This window comes from Juglans regia, chromosome 16 (genome assembly GCF_001411555.2).
Source record: "Juglans regia cultivar Chandler chromosome 16, Walnut 2.0, whole genome shotgun sequence".
Taxonomy (NCBI): domain Eukaryota; kingdom Viridiplantae; phylum Streptophyta; class Magnoliopsida; order Fagales; family Juglandaceae; genus Juglans; species Juglans regia.
The window spans coordinates 949249-968715 of NC_049916.1; the positions used below are offsets into that span (position 1 = coordinate 949249).

A 19467-nucleotide genomic window follows, 5' to 3' on the forward strand; every position below is an offset into this window, starting at 1 on the left:
TTTGGCACAAAAAGGATCAGTTTGTGCTAGGATGGATTAATGCCACCTTATCCAACAAAGTAGCTCCATCAGTTTTTGGTATCACATCTGCCAGACCTGCTTGGAGTTCATTGGAAAAGAAATTTGCCTCTAGATCCCAATCTCGTGTTAGCCATCTAAAACGCAAACTACAAGCCTTAACTCAGGGCTCACGTGGTTGTTCCACTTACCTTGATGAGGCCAAAGAAATAGCAGCCAAGCTAAGTGTTGCTGGTAAAATTGTTGATGACGATGATCTGATTACTTATGTAACTCATGGTCTAAGTCCTATCTACCTACCATTCATGACTTCACTTTCTCTTGCCACCAGAGATCACCCTCTGTCTTTTGATGATTTCCAAACTGAACTCTTGTCAAATGAGCTTCTCTTGGAATCTCAATCCAAATCCATTCTCCCAGATACAAACAACTTTGCCTTGTTTGCGCCTAAACAGAATCAACAAACTTTTAACCACAAGTCAAAATATCATCACAGGCCTAACACATCATTTGCTTCTGGCAATCAACCTTCACATTTTTCTCCTCACCGCAGCAAACCACCATTCCGTGCAGCCCCAACCCAGCAACCATACACATCGACAACTCCATCTCCCAAACCTTCCCAAAATTTTTCTTCTCCTCGTTCTCCTTGTCAGATCTGTGGCCGGTCCAGTCATCATACACTTGACTGCTTTCATCGCATGGATTATGCCTATCAAGGGAGACATCCCCCTGCCCAACTAGCAGCAATGGTGGCTCACACCAATTCTGAACATGAGAATGAAACTTGGTTCGCAGATAGCGGGGCAAATCAACATATTACAGGCTCTCTTGAGCAACTTACTCTTTCACAACCATACACAGGACAAGAGCATGTAACAGTTGGTAATGGTCAGGGTTTAAATATTGCACACACTGGTAATGCAACATTTCATACATCCACTCGTCAATTCCAACTCAACCGTGTTTTACACTGTCCTCAAGCCTCTGCTAACCTCCTTTCCATTAATCAATTCTGCATAGACAACAATTGTTTCTTCATTTTAACTGATTCTCATTTTTTTGTAAAGGACACAATGACAGGGAAGACACTACTCGAAGGCAGGAGTGAAGGTGGTCTATATCCATTTCCGAAGCAGTCAAAATCTCTCAATAAACCACATGCCTTAGCTGCTGTGTCAGGAGTGAAAGCACCACTTACCATTTGGCATTCTAGACTAGGCCATGCTTCTCTTTCAATTGTATCTCAAGTATTAAATAAAAATAATTTGCCTGTTCAAGGTTCAGCTAGAAAAATGGAATTTTGTAACTCATGTCAACTCGGCAAAGGGAACAACTTCATTTTTCTATGTCAAATTGTGTCTCTAAATTTCCCTTAGAATTAATTCACTCAGACGCCTGGTCATGTTCTACTAACTCTCTGAGTGGTTGCAAATATTATGTGCTCTTCATTGATGATTACTCTAGATTCACTTGGCTCTATCCTCTCCAAAATAAATCAGATGTTTCTACATGCTTTGTTAAATTCAAGATTTTGGTTGAAAATCAGTTCTCTTGCAAAATAAAACAGTTTCAATCCGATGGTGGAGGGGAATATAACTCACATCATTTTAAATCCTATCTTACCAACAATGGTATCATTCATCGTATCAGTTGTCCCCATACACCTCAACAAAATGGGGTGTCCGAACGTAAACACCGTCATATTGTAGAGATAGGATTATCCCTCTTAGCCGAATCTCACTTGCCATCAACCTTTTTGGTAGATGCTTTTCTAACATCCATTTTTATCATCAATCGTCTCCCTACTCCAATTCTAGAACATAAAAGTCCACATTTCAAACTTTATGGAAAGCTACCAGATTATACTCACCTTCGCACGTTCGAGTGTGCATGCTTTCCTCTTCTTCGACCTTATAACTCTCACAAATTAATGTTCCATTCTAAACAATGCATATTTTTGGGCTATAGTGCGAATCATCTTGGTTATAGATGCATGGATCCTGTCACTCAAAAGGTTTTCATCTCCAGGCATGTTGTTTTTAATGAGAGTTCTTTTCCTGCTAAGAATGGATTGCAACCACCTGCTCCTCTACTAGTGGTCTCTTCCCCAAGTATAATTCTTTCTCCTCCCTCATTTTCAATTACTACAAACTATAATACGTCCGTTTCTCAAAACCCACATTCCACTACCTCATATCCTTACCCAGATCCTGAGTCTCATGACTCACCCTCTTCACCCGATCCAATCTCCTCTCCCATAACTCTAGCTAGTACATCCACCTTATCACCTACCTTCAATCAATCTTGAATTCCACCACCTATTGCCATATCCAATGAACCTCTTCCCTCCCATCAAGTGATCACACGGTCTCAAACAGGTTCCTTAAAACCCAGAGATTTCTCTGACTATCGTTTATACTCTACCAAATATCCACTACATGTGTTATCTAGTGTTGCAGTCCCACTTGAACCTTGCTCTTACCGACAAGCTGCTCTCTTACCGGAATGGTGTGCTGCTATGAAGGAGGAATATGATGCTCTTATGGCTAACCATACATGGACACTCTGTCCTTGGCCCATAAACCACAATGTCGTTGGCAACAAATGGGTCTATAAGACCAAACAAACTTCCACAGGTGCAATAGAGCGCCTTAAGGCTCAGTTAACATTTCCAATAAAGAAGCGGCAAGCGGGTCCTCTGATCCCTTGCCTTCTTCAATGCCTGAGAGAGAGAGAGAGGGGGGTTGGAGAAATGGTTTTGCTGGTTGGAGAAATGGTTTTGCCTGGAGAAATGGTCCTCTGGTCCCATGCATGGAGAAATGGTTTTCAGGAGAACTGTTATAAACACAAAGATATTACACAAAGTAAACTCACAAACTAATGTGTCTTCATCGAATCTGTTAGATTTACTTTATAATAAAAGTAACTTTACAATCTGACGTATCATATCAAGCCATATCAGTTTGTGAGTTTACTCCTGTGTAATCTCTTTGTGGCTAGCTGGTATTTTCCTTTTCTTTTTAAGAAAGCTTTTTGCTACACAGCGAACTACACTACAATGCTACATACCATACATTTTTTTTATTCTTACTAAATTAATAGAATTCTTTAACTTTCCATCCTTACACAGCATACTTATTAAGAGAAAAAAAAATCAAAAAATAAAAATAAAAGTGTAGTGTAAGAATTATGAGTAAGATTTTTCTTTTAAAAAATTCAACAAGTGTTTTGCTCGTGAGTGGTGCTAGATAAAATCATAAAGTTTTGCTACATAACCTCTATCATACTCCATATTTTTTTTAATTTTTTAATATTTTTTTTAAAATTTTTTTTAATTTTATTCTTTTTAAATTATTTCAAATTTTTTACTCATTATTCATATAATAAATATTTAATAAAAAAATAATAAAAATTAAAAAAAAATATAGAGTGTGAAATATGAAAAAATTGTGAAGATTTATTCAAAATCATAAGGTGTAAGTTTCGCATACCTTTTCTCAAGTAAGTATACAAAACTTATTCATTTTAAAATTATAAATATCGATTATTTCTCTTTGTTTTGGCCATCGTAATCACGTGTAAGATGTTTGTTTTTTTTTTTTTTTTTCCTAGAATGATCACATGCATCTTGTATAGTGAGTTATAATACTCATTCCATTTTCGTATGAAATATCGATGCCCTGGAGAGTCACGCATGTTATGATCTCATACTCGCTTTGTAACTGCTTGCTAGCCACATCCCATGATCTGTTGATGCGATGTTATAAAATAAACATGCTCGTGGATTGAGGAATGTTATATATATAAATAGATTATATAAAAATATTTTTATAATTAAATTGATATGATTTTATGTGATAATTTAAATTTATTTTATAATAAAAATAATTTTATAACTTAATATATCACATAAAGTTATGTTATTTTGTATATTTATTTTTGAATTTCTAAAATACAAATTTTGAAATCCCAAGAAACAGCTAGCACCATATATTATGTGCTCAATCTATGCTGCAAAACAAATCATTCAAATTCATTTTTTGATCTTTTTAGAACCGTTACGTCGATGCACTTGTGAGAGTTGTTCCACGTCATCATGTCTGCGTGTGGTTTTGTCTAATACTCCGAATATGTGGTTTTATTTCCATAAATGTAATTGTTTGGTCGCGTATTTTAATTTGTTGGGATTCTTTCTTTCTTTCTTTGTATACCTTTTGATTATTTTATTTCGATGTAATTGTGATAATAAATTACTTTATTTAAATAGAGTTACTCGACGGCGGGCTGTCAGTTTTCTAAACTCCAATATGAAATGTTGGTATAAGAACATCTTTTGTTAAATTCATCTTTAAAATTTAACCAATTCATATTTTTTTATATTTGTATATTCTATTTAAATTCAATCTCCACATTAGATTATTTATTTATTATCTATATAATAATAAAATATTATTAATTTAATACTTTTTTATTTAATTTATTTTTATCACATTTTGTAACTCTACCAATTATATGTTAATAATAATTATATTCTAATTAAATTAATATTAAAAAAAACATATTTTCAAAAGTTAATAATAAGAAATATTTGATTAAACTCATCTAAATTTCTATCTAAATTTCTTAATTAAAAATCAAACAGTATCTTTACTTGGAGTGAGAAACTAATATTTTAATATTTATTTGGAATGAGAAATTAGTATTTTAGTATTTGGTGAATCAACTGTAGTTCTTCATCTTTGACCAACTACTATAGAAAAATTTAAATTTGTCCAAATTAACATGGGATGTTTTTACCATCAATTATACAAATTTTAGCCAAACTTCTGCCTCGTTTCTATTCAAAACTCACATCAACTCATCTCATCTCATTATTACAATTTTTTCAAATTTTCACATAAAATATAATAAATAATTTAATTTTTTTCAAATCTCAAAATAATTTTTTCAAATTCTCACACAAAATATAATAAATAATTTAACTTTTATTTTACTATTCAAAAATCATCCCAACTCATCTTTGAATTCAAATCACTCCATCAGCACAAATGACAGCTTCATATGTGAAAAAGAAAAATAACGACATCAACTAAGCCCCAATTTGATATAAAAATTATTTTAACTCATCTTAATTTATTTTTTTTAATTATTATAATTATTTTAAATATTTATATAAAATATAATAAATAATTTAATTTTTAAAATTTTAAAATAAAAAATAATATTTAACAATATTTATAAACCAAATGATGCGTAGAGTAGATCAAAGTTCCCTTAATTTCTGTTTATTTTAAAAAGTTCCTCGATCGACGACACAATGCGTAGAGTACAGCTTGTACTGTAGTTGATGCAATTTTGAAAAGAAAAATAATAAAGTGCGAATTTTTTATACATATTTTGTACCAATTTTTTTTATTTAATACTTTTTTTAACAATATAAAAGGTAAAATAATAAAATATAACAATATAATCATCAATAACTCTGATACCAAAGACGTAAATCTCAAGTAATAGTAATAAAATAATAATATTTATAAGAAGAATAATAGGTGGTATAACCAGCCATATGCATAATAGCAAATAGAGCAGACGGTATAACCGACCATATGCATGAAGAAATAAATAATATAAAAACGATATACAAAATAAATTTTTTTATTGAAAACATAATACTTACAAGAAGACTAATTCTCAAAAGAGATGGAAGCAGAAGACATAAAGAAATGAAGATTTACAAAGTGAGAATGACTAGAGTGGAGTGGTTTGGGCGAGAGAGGAAAAGGCTTCAGATGGGAAATTCTTAATGCCCTTATTCCTTCGCAAACCCCTTTATATAGATACTAGAACAGTACAACACAGTAATTTTAATTATACATTAACAGTATCAGCCGACACTAAAAACAAACTAACACAGTACATAACACATGAATTGATATGTACAAAGTCATTTGTTATCTTTCTGAATAATAATCTATCACGAAAATAATCTTTTGAAATCACATAATCTGGGGATTAATCTTCTGGAATCACATAATCTAGGGATCATAATTTTTTAATTCCACATCAAACGAATCTTGAGATTCTATGTAGGGTGAGTAATCTTGAGAATGAGAGGCGGCTGAGTTACCCTGAGAATGAGAGACCTGTTGAGAAGGAGAGACCTGATGGGCTAGTGATAATGCAGGTTGTTGTAATAGAGATAATCTGGCGAGATGTTGTGCTTCTTCTTCATCGTCACTATCTAAAACTTGAGACATTGCTTCAGCTAATTTTTTTCAAATCCTTCTTTTTGGTAATGGATGTTAATTGTGCTTGAAATCTGTTTCGTTAGACTAGAACTTTTGGAGTCTTGGTAACGTTTGAAAACATTTTTAAGACATGGTCATAATTGTATTTTTCCCACCATTTAACAGAAACTTGGCTAGTTAGAAACATAATGGTTTTGAGATAAGGATGAGGTTTGATAACATATTTTCATTTCATAATCCAATTTAATTTTGTTTTGAGGAAGAAAAGAAGAAGTGGTGAATAATAGTTTAATGCTAGTAGACTGTCATCTTGTGAAATAAAAATTCGAAGACTTTCTTGGAGGGAAAGAGGAAGGAGAAGAGGTTCGGATCCATAATATTCCCACCATAGTGAAAACCATTTTGGAAGTGTTTTTATCTCTTGTAATTTGTCAAAATGAAAGAACCACAAATGACACAAATTTTTATTTTGTTTTAGGAACATTTTTGTCCATACTTGCTCATAATTATAATAATCATAATAAGGCGGATCATAAGGATGATAAAACTTTATTGTTTTCTTGTTAAATAGGAATTTTTTTCTCCATTGTTTCAAAGTGATTACCTGTTTAATGGTAACTTTGTGAAAAACAATAATAAAAGATACAGGTGGAGAAGGTTGAGTTTGAAGAAAACAGAAATTTTAGAAAAAATAATTGAGTCGGTATCTACTAATATGAATTCATAAAAATATTGAATTTTCTTAATATTTTACAGAACATAATGCCAGTCTGATAAAAGAAATGTATCAAGTAATTTTAAGGGGTCGGACAGGTGTTGAATTTCAGATTCGATTGTGAAGACTGAGTGCCAATGGGATTTGATGGTAATGAGAGATGAAGAAAGTTGAGATAATAATAAAGGATTAATAATTTGGGAATAAGAATAAGAAGAAGGGGAAACAGTTTTGGAGTAAGTTGGTAATTTTGGACGGGCTAATGGTGAGAATGAATTATAGGATGGTCTGATGTTTTGTGGTAATGACCTCAATACTGTATATGGTCTTGCAGTTGCAGAAGGACAAGGTGAAGGATAAGGAGGAGATGGATGTCGTGCGTTTGAAGATTTTGACTTTACTTTAGACTTTGAAGTTGACATGATTTTTCCTGTAAAAATTATCGGGATAGATAATCAGGAAGAGAATTAGATTCTCTTTTAATATGTTCAATATCAAAATAAAAAATAATTAATATAGCTTGACATCTAGCAAATATTTTTTTAGCAGTCAAGTTTTTCACATCTTTAATCAAAACTTCATTGGCTGATTTACGATCTATTCTAAGTAAAAATTTTTGGTTTAACAAATCATCATGAAATTTAGAAATATATAATACAATAGCTAAAATTTTTTTTTAATAGTACTATAATTCTTTTAGGAGGATTCCAACATTCTGAATAGAATCAAACAATCTGTTTTAGATTAGTTGATAATTTTTGTTTCATAATTTATCCATATTAAATATCAGAGGCATCTCTTTAACGATTTTAAAAGTATAAGGAGATTGAGTCCTGCTATAAACCGAACCCACCATATTGTCGTTTTCTAGAGTACTTTGGTACTTTAATTATTGAATTATAGTACTATGGTCAATATTGGGCCACGCATGCATGTGACTATTATAGTACTGATACTATTGAAGTACTCTATATATTTTTTACATGACTCGATCGTATGCTTTCACAAACCATTTAAATTCTTTTATTATATCTTATTTCAATATTTAAACACCTTAAATATAAATAATTTTTAATATTTAACTTTTTCATCTAATTATTATTTAATCATTATAATTTTTTAAAATTTTTAAATAAAATATAAAAAATAATTCAACTTTTTCAAATTCTAAAAATAAAAATTATATTTTAACTCTCTTTTTAACTCTATAATTTTTTTATTTAATTTTTCTCTCGTTTCCTAAAATCTCATAAAGCATCTTAACTCAATTCATATCATTACTATTTATAAATTTCTCATCTCATCTCATACCATTTCATCTGTATTTAAACTAAATAAGGTCTAAGAGTAATGTTAGATATAATTTTAGAATATAAAAGCTTCACGTATTTCCTTTAAGAAAAAGTAAAATTTATTATTAAAAAAATAATTTGACCTTAAGTTTTAAATAGATGTTTTAAAATTTAAGAGATAAAATATTGTGATTAGATAGCTAAAACTATTGTACAGAATAATTTCAAATGCATCTCATGTATTGACCAACCAAACTGGGCCTTAAAATATTGGTATAGGATTAATCAAATATATTTTCATCTTTAAATTTAATAAATATCATCTACAACAATGACATGCATACACTGTTAAGCACCTATGAAATTCCAGCTTGCATGATTAAGACAAGAAAAACACAATCAATAATAAGACAACGTCAACCACAATCGATGAAAGTATTAAAGCTAGAACAATGACATGTATACACTGTTATGCATCTGTGAAACTTCAGCTGGCATTTTCTTTTATTTTTTGCTTTTTTTCAAATATTTTTTTAGACTCTTCAAATATTTATTTTTTTAAAAATAAAATAATAAAAATATTTACTTAATCATTAAAAAAATGACACGATCATCGTCGCACGCCGGTCTTGAGGTGAGATTTTATTCTCACTTGACTCACTTCAATATTTTCACGCCAGTCTTGAGAGTTGAGATAAAGTCTTTTTTATTTTTTATTTTTTTAATTTTTAATGTATTCGGTTTTTAATTTTCAATATTCTCACGCCTATAGTCACCGCATGGGAGGTGTGGGGTAACCCGCCTACCCATGTGGGGGCAGGATAGCAAGGGGCGGGCCACCGCTGCCCACCCCTGGTTTGGGCAGGATGGCAAAATTGGCTGATGTGAATATATTTTTTGTCTTTGGATAATTGTATTTTTTTTTTTTTTTTTGGTAATGGTTGCCTCCAAAACCTAAGAGCATCCTTATTGGCTTGGTCAAATTCATCTTTAAAATTTAGTCAATATCACATTTTTTTATATTTTTCTATTCCATTTAAATTCGATCTCTACATTGGATTATACATTTACTCTCTATATAATAATAAAATATTATTAATTTAATAGTTTTTTTATTTAATTTATTTTTATCACATTTTGTAGCTCTACCAATTAAATGTTAATAATAATTATATTTTAATTAGATTAATATTTAAAAATCATATTTTTAAAAGTCATTTAATACTAATAACAAAAAATATTTGATTAAACTTATATAAAATTCTATCTAAATTTCTTAATTAAAAACCAAATAGTATTTTTGCTTGGAGTGAAAAACTAATATTTTAATATTTTCTAGAAGAGAGAAATTAGTATTTCATATTTGGTTAATTAATTGTAGTTCTCCATCTTTATCCAACCACTGTAAAAAAAAATCTAAATTATTGTAAATTTGTCTAATTCAATATGGAATATTTTTTACATCAATTATGTAAATTTTAACCGACCTTCTCATTTGGCCAAGCCAATGAGAATGCTCTAACAAAAGAAAAAGTCCAACCAAGTTTGTTTGTGTTCCAAACTCTCCCTTCAAAGTTCGAAAATTCCACACTCTCCCTCGAAGTTCACTTCCCCCATCCCAAATAATATAAAACTCTATATATCATATTATTAAATAAAAAAAAAATATGTCCACCATTTTGACGCTAAATTCTCCTAAATAAGTGTCATATTATTAGTTCATTCTACCTCAAAAAATAATTTAGTCACAAAAATATTTTATAAAGTAAATTCATAAATTAATGTGACTTGATATGATATGTCAGATTTTAAAATTATTTTTATACTTTTATTGTAAATCACATATAACATATTACATAAAATCAAATCAATTTGTAAACTTATTTTTATTGTAAATCACATAACGTATCACTTCTCATTCTACCGTGAGTAGCACTTTTAGAATTATACCCATTAGTGGTGAATGCTTGGGTGGTCAAATCTCAAATGTTTCCTTAAAACAAATGGTCATTATTTTAAAAACCAGAAAAAATATATAAAAGATGATAATAAAAATATGATCCTGATTGTATTTTTCTTATGATCTCAAGGTGCAAGTCGAAAGAGATTATCCCATGCATCTTAGAAAATAAAAAAAAAAATTAAAAAAAAAGATTCGTTTTGATAAAACACACACACACACAAACATATATATATATATACACTAGCAGTTATATAACGTACAAAGTACGTTTGCCCATTTGTCTAATTGAAAATGATGTGTCTAAAAAAATAATGTGTAAAAATAATATGTTTTTTTAAAGAAAATTAATTAGTTAATAATTTAATGTACATGAGTAAGAAAATAAATTTTAACAAGTATCATAATGATAACAAAATGTTATAGTAATATGAATAATATGAAAATTAAAAGATTTTAGATATTTTAACAATAGTTTTCTTAGCAAAATATATGAATTGTGTAGAATTCAACCACAATACTCAATGACCTAAGGAGCACTGAAAAAATACAAAATCTTTTATTTCTATATTGCACTCTCATTTTTTCATCATTAAAGTAAGTATTTTCTACTTTGGAAACTCCAAAACTATTGTAATGGTAGAAAATCATTTTATCTAAATGATTTTACTTAATTAAGAATATTATGAGATTTAAATTATATTAAAAACTCTAATTATTTATATGATTTTACTCTCTTAAAAATATTTAACAAAACTCTATCATTTATTTAACAAAAATATTTATATGATTTTACACTGTTCACGAGCATTGTACATTACTATAGCACTGTTTGACACTGTTCATTACTATAGCACAGTTCATAACTATTCACGTTTATAGCCACTTTTAAGTTAAAGGATAAAGAAGATATATATATATATATATAGAGAGAGAGAGAGAGAGAGAGAGCACTTGGGTCGTCCTTCTCTTCAAATAGCAAAATGTCTGATATAGCATCTCATTGCATCATGAATAAGAGTGGCGCATGATTGATATTTGGCTGCAAGCAAGGGTTGTTGATAAATAATAGTTGTTTCTTAGAAAAATATGAAGTTCTAAGAAGTGGAGCTCCTTTTGAGTTTCTCATTAATTCATTGCCTTTAAGTGAAAAGAAGCGTGGCATTTGAATATGGCTAGAGATACATAGAATGTTGGCTCATTGCCTGATCTTCTGGTTGATCTCTAGTCCCCATTTATCTTTGCAATATGCATTATGATACATTTCACTCTTCACCTTATTGCTACCAAGCTCGAGAAAAGTAGCTGGATAAGAAATTAATGGTAGATTCAATTCGATTCTGCTGACTGATTATAAGACCAGTATTCCGAGACAAGCTGCCCAAAAAGTGAACCTTCTCTCTTCATTAGTTTCGTTGGCTCATCAAACTCCACTAGTTTCCCTGAAATAGAATGAAACGATTTCTTTCAAAAATCTTCAACACTTGATAATTCACTACACATCTCTATCAACTTTTTCACATTTATATGATGTCGTTTGTCTAGTTACATGGACATTAGTATCACCTCCTTAATTCTACACACTAGTTGTTGGACCCAAGAAATTGAGACATTCTATACACAAAGGACTGCCACGCCAATTTATAAGGCCCTTTTAAGTTAAATATAGGATTTACCATTAGAAACATAGTTGGCATACACTAATCACTATCAAATGGACAACACCCCCATCCCCCACCCCTAAAAGAAAAATTAATGGTCAATTCAACTCTCTTAAACGATGATGCTGCCTAGGAAATATTCTATGGCTGAGGGTTAGGGTAATTAATGTAACTCACCATCACTAATGGAAAGAACCATTCCGCAATCCATCACTGTTGGTATCCTGTGGGCCACCGTAATCACTGTACAATCAGCAAATTCAGTCCGAATTGTCTTCTGTAGAATCATGTCTGTTGCATTATCAATTGATGCAGTTGCCTCATCAAGCACTAATATCCGACTTCTCCTTAAAAGTGCACGCCCCAAGCAGAACAATTGTCGTTGTCCATGGCTCCAATTTGATCCATCTTCAACAACTGAAAAACATGTTTTTTTTTTTTTTCCAAAACAAATTAGCTGTCATTGGTGAACACAACCAAAAGTAGATGTCAAAATGTTAGAGCCTTACCAACGGAGTCTAAGCCCATTTTTTTATCCTTCACAACCTCTTGAAGCTCACATTTTTCCAGAACCTTCAAATGAAAATCACCCTTTGTTCAATATTCCCAACCCATGAGATAAACAAGCAAAACAAGAATGAGGCAGACCTAATGATTACTGTTCGTACCGAAACAACCAAAGGTGTAAGAGACATGAAGAAGTACCTCCCATATTTCCTTCTCAGAATGTTGAGACAAGGGATCCAAATTATATCTCACAGTACCATTGAATAGAGTAGGATCTTGAGGAATGATTCCAAAACGCGACCGCAGATCATGAAGTCCAATCGTAGAAATGTTAATGCCATCTACTATAATCTTCCCTCCTTCTGGCTCCACTAGACGAAATAGAGCACCTATAAGAGTAGTCTTTCCACTGCCGGTTCTGCCAACAATACCTATTTTCTGCCCTCCTTCAAATGTGCAACTGATTCCACGAAGAACAAGAGGTGTATCGGGCCTATATCTTATCTGTTTTAATGTCAATATTCTCAATTTCTCAGACTCTTGGCATGATAACCTTCTGTAATTCTAACAATAAAAACAAATAAATATTTACCTGCAAATCAAGTATCTCCACTTTACCCAAAGAAGGCCAATTAGTTGGAGGACGGCTTCCTTCTATTACTTCAGGGGCCTCATTGGGTATATGCATGTATTGGTTTACCCTTTCTACAGATATGATGTAATTCGCAAGAGTGCACTGGTTTTGTATTGACAAGACAAAGGATATGTTTAATGAAAGACCATAAGAAATTGCCATTCCAATAAACCCTGCAACAGGAGTAGTTGTTATATTAATAAAAATCTTTGTAATAAAAATAATCTGTTACCAACATTTTGTGGCTGAAAATGACTCAATAGTGAATTTCTAAATTGAAGCATCCATAAAGGAATTGTAATTACGAGAAGATTGCTTGCTCAGACAAAAAATGAAAAAAAGAACACACTAGAAGAAAGCAATAATGACTACTCTTCAGGGAAAACTGCTACTTACCGGAGCTAAAAGTTCCAGGAGGAAGCAAAACCATGCACTGTGCAGCAGATGCAAGAACAATTGCACTGATTGTTTCTAATCTTTGGAGCAGCCACTCGTTTGCAGCAAAATTATGGAAGAAAGGACTAGCATTTGTGTCTATTAGGTCAAGATTTTTTGCAAAAAACCGGTCTTCCTCCTCAAAAGCTCTTATAGTCATAGCTCCTGCTACAGACTCCGCTAAATGATTTGCTACCAAGGACTTGGTTGTGCCATTGATACGCATCAGCTCTTTTGCAGAGGAAAAATAATATCTCTGTAGATAAAGAATGACATGACTGTTATACTAACTATTCATATAAAAGAGAATTAAGATAAGATTTCTCCAAGAAAAGAAGGGTGCTCTTGTTTTGAGAGCAAGGCATGAAAGCTGTGACTAGTATACAATCGATCCAATCAGTAGAAAAAATGTCTCCTATTTTCAAGTTTTTCTGCAACAAAGCAATAATATCCATTGCACAGAAAAGAGGGAGGACAAAATAAACAGGCTAGAATAAATGAAATGATTAGTTGGTAACACAAAAATGCCTACAAAATCCAAAACTAAAAAGATTAAGTAACTCGAATAATGTTTAGATTCTAAACATTGTCGTAGATATTTCAAACTATTTGCCCCCAATCTTTTCCTTATCACACACAAAAATGCAACTATTTGCCCCCAACAAAATTCAATTTACATGGTGGCATCCTTGCTTACAATAAAATCATCTAAAACATCCATGCTATAAGAGTAAGGTGATCTAATCTTCACTACATGTATTCATCTATTACCTATGTAAATGTCGAAGGATGATCCTTTGTTTTTATTGAGTCACCTCATCATAGCGTGGGTACACAACTATTTTTATTAGTAGCATCACATATCACAAGTTGAGGTTTAAAGATTCTTTAAAATGTGAGTAAGAAATGTATTGCATGAGGGAAAACTTAGACCATTGAGCGTTACAAATATACGACAAGTATGGTGTTACCTGCAAGCGAATTGCTAGATAAATCATTGGTATGGAGACAAAAAGGACTTGCCATGTAATAATAGCCAGTACTCCAAGATTTGCGTAAGCATTAGTGGTTGCCGCAACAACATATATAAAGCTGAAAGGAACATCAAGATCAATAATACTCAGATCAGATGAGACCTGTACAATAACAAAACAATACAACACCTTGTTACTTTCACAAATCTTAATCAATCTATGAACACATTTTCTGTTTGAGATGTATACCCTACTAAGTATCCTTCCCAGAGGCGTGGAGTCATAAAAAGACACGGGTGCACGAAAAAGGGAGTTCAGAAGCTGTGAAAATAAAGATTTTGATGATTGAAGTCCCAAAACAACTATGGAAATCGATCGGCATAGCAAGACTAGTGTTGCGGAAAATCCAATCAGCAAGTAAACCATGATCAACCGCAATGTGCTGACATTGGGATTTTCCACATTAGCAGCCATCCAAGAGTTCTGTGATATCTGACTAACCACGAATAGAAGGTGACAGAGACTGACCACGGAGAAGTACAAGAACCCGTTGTTCTGATTGAGATATTGTACATAAGGTTTGAATCCTGCATCTCCTATTTCTCTTTCTTCTTGCTTAATCAATTGATCACCTTTAGATTCTTTAAATTCCTTCTCTATGTATGTCTTCCCGATATCTCTGGCAGATGTTCCTCGTTCCTTGGCAGCGGGAACATCTGCAAGCCTATCAGAACCAGCAGTCTCTTTGTGTGCATTGACAAGCTCCTGAAATTCTTGGCTTGAGGCGAATAAATCATCATAAGGAGCTGCTTGTAGGACTTCCCCATCTGACATCAGCTGTCAACAGTATCAACATACTTAGATTGATGTATTGGCAGGTTTTGAAAAGAAATAATATCAATAAACAACTAGTTGCATAAATAGAAAAGTGAAATTCAATAAATGATCCATGTTTGATGACTAGTTTTTCTGATTGGTGGAAACTTAATCTAGAAAAGTCGGGGATTCCATCCAATTGGAATGTATGTGCAGAGTGACCAGAAAGTTATAGTAACATATCTTGTTTTTTGGGCAATAAGAGTCATCAAGATGGTTTTATAGGGGTGATCCATTATATGTAGACCTCATGATAGTTGCATTCCAACTGTACCATGCATAACTATAGATCAATGAATCTCGCCCAGTTATAATGCATCATCGGTTTGGATGTGTTTGCACAGAAACATGTGGTCATTCAATATATCCCCATCCAATTAATAAGTTTGAACATTACAAATATCACAAAGAATTCAAAGGAAATAAATGACAAATGTTGACGATGGCAACTTAAGTTGAAAGTATACTCACCAAAACATAATGAAACGCAGGCATGAAATCAACTTGATGGGTTACAAGTAAAACTGTCTTCCCTGAGAGTGCTTCCATAACATATTCCTGCCAAGATATAAGTTACTTTCCACTAAAGTTAGTTATTGACTTAAGAAGACATAGCATGGTGATAGAAAATGTGATTACATTGAATAAGCTTGAAGCAGTCTGGGCATCAACAGCACTGAATGGATCATCCAAAAGATATATATCAGCATTCTGATAAAGGGCACGAGCAAGTTGAATTCGTTGCTTTTGTCCACCACTGAGATTAACTCCTCTCTCCCCTATCTCGGTGAGATCACCATAGGGAAGCAACTCGAGATCCTTCACAAGTGAACACCTTTCAAGCGTTTCTTTGTACTTTTGGTTGTCCATGTCAGACCCAAACAAAATGTTCTCCTGTATCGTTCCTGTCTGGATCCAAGCCGTTTGGGAAACATAGGCAATCTTCCCATAAACTTGAATCTGTAAATTCAAGAAATGTAACCATTTTACTCACAGATGGTACATGTTGACATGTTGCAAGTCATGATAGGACCGCATATGTATTTACGTAAGTTGTTCATAGTGTTTAACTCTAATAAAAATTGATAATGTAGGGAAACATAAGATGAGAAAACTTGGCAAGAAATAAAAAATATATTATAACAGTAGAAAGAAAAGCAAAGGGCAGTAGGAACTTACGGTTCCCTGAATATTTGGAACCTCGCCAAGAATTGCTGCTAGAAGGGTTGATTTTCCGGAGCCAACTTCTCCACATATAGCCACCTTTTCTCCAGGTCCGATCTCTAGTTTTATGTTTCTAAGTGTGGGCTTTGGTAAATTTTCTTCCCATGAGAAATTGGCCGAATTTATAAGGATGGTATGGTTTACTGTCTCCACGTTTGTCTTCGTCCGAACACTTGCACTCTGTAACTCCGGCGCCTCAAGGAATTTTAAGATGCGTGAAAATGCAACCTTTGCTTGAATGACTACTCCAATAACATCAGGGATAGATCTAATGGGATCTTGAACAAGGCGTAAAGTTGCTACAAAAGTGAAAACATTATTTGCATGTAGAGGAACTTTGAGGAAATAACATGCGCCAAAGGTTGCAGCAGAGACTAAAATAGGGGATGTCCAAAAAAGAAAGCCATTATATGATTTTAGCATTTGCACCGCTGATACCCAATTGAACTCTTCATTCCTCAAACTTTCAATTACTCTCTTGAAATGGGTTTCCCATGCATATAATTTCAACACCTTCATGTTGACAAGAGCCTCAGTACTAGCCTTCAGTCTCTCATCTTGTGCAACCATAAGCTTACTTTGAAACTGATGCTGCAATTTTGCAAGTGGAGCATTGCAAAGCACAGTGAGGATTATCACCACCAAAGCTGCAATTGTTGCTAGCCCCACTGCACGAAATAGAATCACTAAAACAATACAGAGCTGGAGGCTTGTTGTCCAAGTTTGATGGAACCAAAATGGGAACTCGCCAATCCTATAAGCATCCACAGTAACATAGTTCATTATCTCCCCTCCTGAATGCACTAGCCTTGCAGCATTTGTTAACCTCAACTGTTTCTTGTAAATGGAAGCTGTAAGCAAAGACCTCACTTTTAAACCAATAAGTCTGCTTCGGAAGTACCATTGCCTTTGTGATATGGATTCTATGCTCTTGGAAAAGAAAAGCGTTATGGCCAATACATAACCTTCAAATTTAAAACTTTCTTTCCCCTCAGCAACCAAAATGAATGCATTCAAAAGTAGAGGACCCATGGACAGAGTGATAATCTTTAGCAAAGCAAAGAATCCAGACATTAGTATCTCTTTCCAATGGCAAACAATAATTGTCCTCAGGACTGATGGTTGAGAAGATGGTTCTTTTTGCTTCTGTTTGTTCAGTTGCTCCAAGAACACCAAATAGCAACTTTCTGCTCGATCTGCCTCGCGCAAGTTGGGAATATCTTCATCCTCAAGTGTTTTCTCCCTGCCCCTTTTCATTAATGGATTCAACCACCAGAATGAAATTCTACTGAATAATCCGGCTTTGGCAAACAGAGTAACGGAGCCAACAACGTCGATTTTACTAATTCCATTGGCTTCACCATTTAAAGGCATATACAAGGTACTTTCATTGTTGCTCTCAGCACTTGTTTCATATTTATACCCTTTAAAAGTACAGAACAACAACGATATGGCTCCTGGAAAAGACAGGATATCCAAAACTACCTTAATGGATACTTCTTTGTTTGAAATGGCACCAGACAGAGATAAAGAGCAAACAATTCCAGCAAACAAAAAGGCAAGAATGGACAGAAGCCGCAATGGTCCTTTTGGAAACTTATGTCCCCGAAGGCTCATGGTTAAACTCACCAACAGCCATGTGATCCCCTTTACCATTATTAGTATCCACCAATTAAGAGGCAAAGCAGTCTTGGTTTTCCTCAACTTCTCCTCTAAAGTCCAAATTCCCAAGCACGAGTACCCAAATCCAAGACAGCCATTGACAATTGAAGAAACTATCTGAAAATTTGAGAAGCTTTCAAATCGAGTTGGAATGTGAACTGTTTTCAGTGGCGACTTCTGAAGCATATTCAATAAAAGCATGACCAATAACAAGACATCCAAACAAATTATAAATATGTGATTAATGCACGACGAGGAATGACTCAAAAGCTGAAAAATAGAACTGCAGGGCCTTCCAACACTGTCTAAACAACCAGACTCTCCACAGAATATATCCCATAAATACTCCATAAGCCTTTTCTCTTTACTCTTCAAGTTCAGCTCCTGTATATGGAAAATAAGAACATATTATCCACATAATCGATTCATAAAAGCAGTCAACCAACCATATACAAGAAGCACACTACACTGGAGATTTTTTAGAAAAAGGGAAATCAAAGAAAAAAAATTAAAAGAAACAACAATATGCACTATTTGAAATACAATTTAAGATACTCTCAAATGACATCACATACGACTACTTGTGAAAGGCAATAGCAGAGAATGGCGTAGTGAAACACCCGAAAAAAAAAAAACAGTGATCGTGGAAAATAAATACCTTGGATTGGTCTAAGAACAACAGCTTTTTCTCTCTATTGGCAAGTTAATCATACATAGCTTTGGAGCAAACTGTCCTGCAAAAGAACCCAATTCAACCTCACAATAGCAAATTCTAATGATCACAAATGAAACCAAAGGAGGCCGAACGTGGACATTTAAAAAACTTAAACCATCCATCAATGAATGATTTTAAAATGTCACGGACGAATAAAGAGGAGGCATTCAAAATGACATAAACAAACTTAACCCACCGACAATATGTATAAAACAAGAATTAAAAGAATCCAAGATTGCACGCGACCCAAAGTCACCTACTCAAAAATTTGTCCTTTCAAACGTTAAAGAGTGGCACTAGAGCCACCGTCTATTGGAGCTACTGTTAATGATTTTAAAATTTTTATTTTTTAATATTTTTTTAATACATTTAAATATCACGTGAATAATGTGCAAGCTTTCATCTGGCTCAACTTTTTTCGATGGGTTGCTGTCTTAACTTTCCACGTGGATGGCTGCCTGGCGCTAATTGTTCTTTTAAGTTTCCACCTGAGAAAAAGGTTATTTTGCCTTCTCATTTTGTCCATTCAATTTGACCGCTGGT

The 19467-nt window shown here is 33.1% G+C and overlaps 1 protein-coding gene across 1 annotated transcript; it reads right to left on the bottom strand.

The window, feature by feature from the left end:
- Window positions 1–11263: 11263 nt before the first annotated feature.
- LOC109014180 (ABC transporter C family member 10-like) lies at window positions 11264–19075 on the bottom strand. Its single transcript, XM_018996546.2, has 12 exons — window positions 18868–19075; window positions 16503–18593; window positions 15963–16283; window positions 15795–15881; window positions 14697–15284; window positions 14445–14609; window positions 13435–13729; window positions 12997–13211; window positions 12603–12908; window positions 12407–12470; window positions 12075–12314; window positions 11264–11678 (listed from the first exon to the last, which is right to left on the bottom strand). Exons 2-12 carry the CDS (start codon window positions 18558–18560, stop codon window positions 11566–11568), a joined length of 4452 nt encoding a protein of 1483 aa, XP_018852091.2. The 5' UTR covers window positions 18561–18593; window positions 18868–19075; the 3' UTR covers window positions 11264–11565.
- Window positions 19076–19467: the final 392 nt, after the last annotated feature.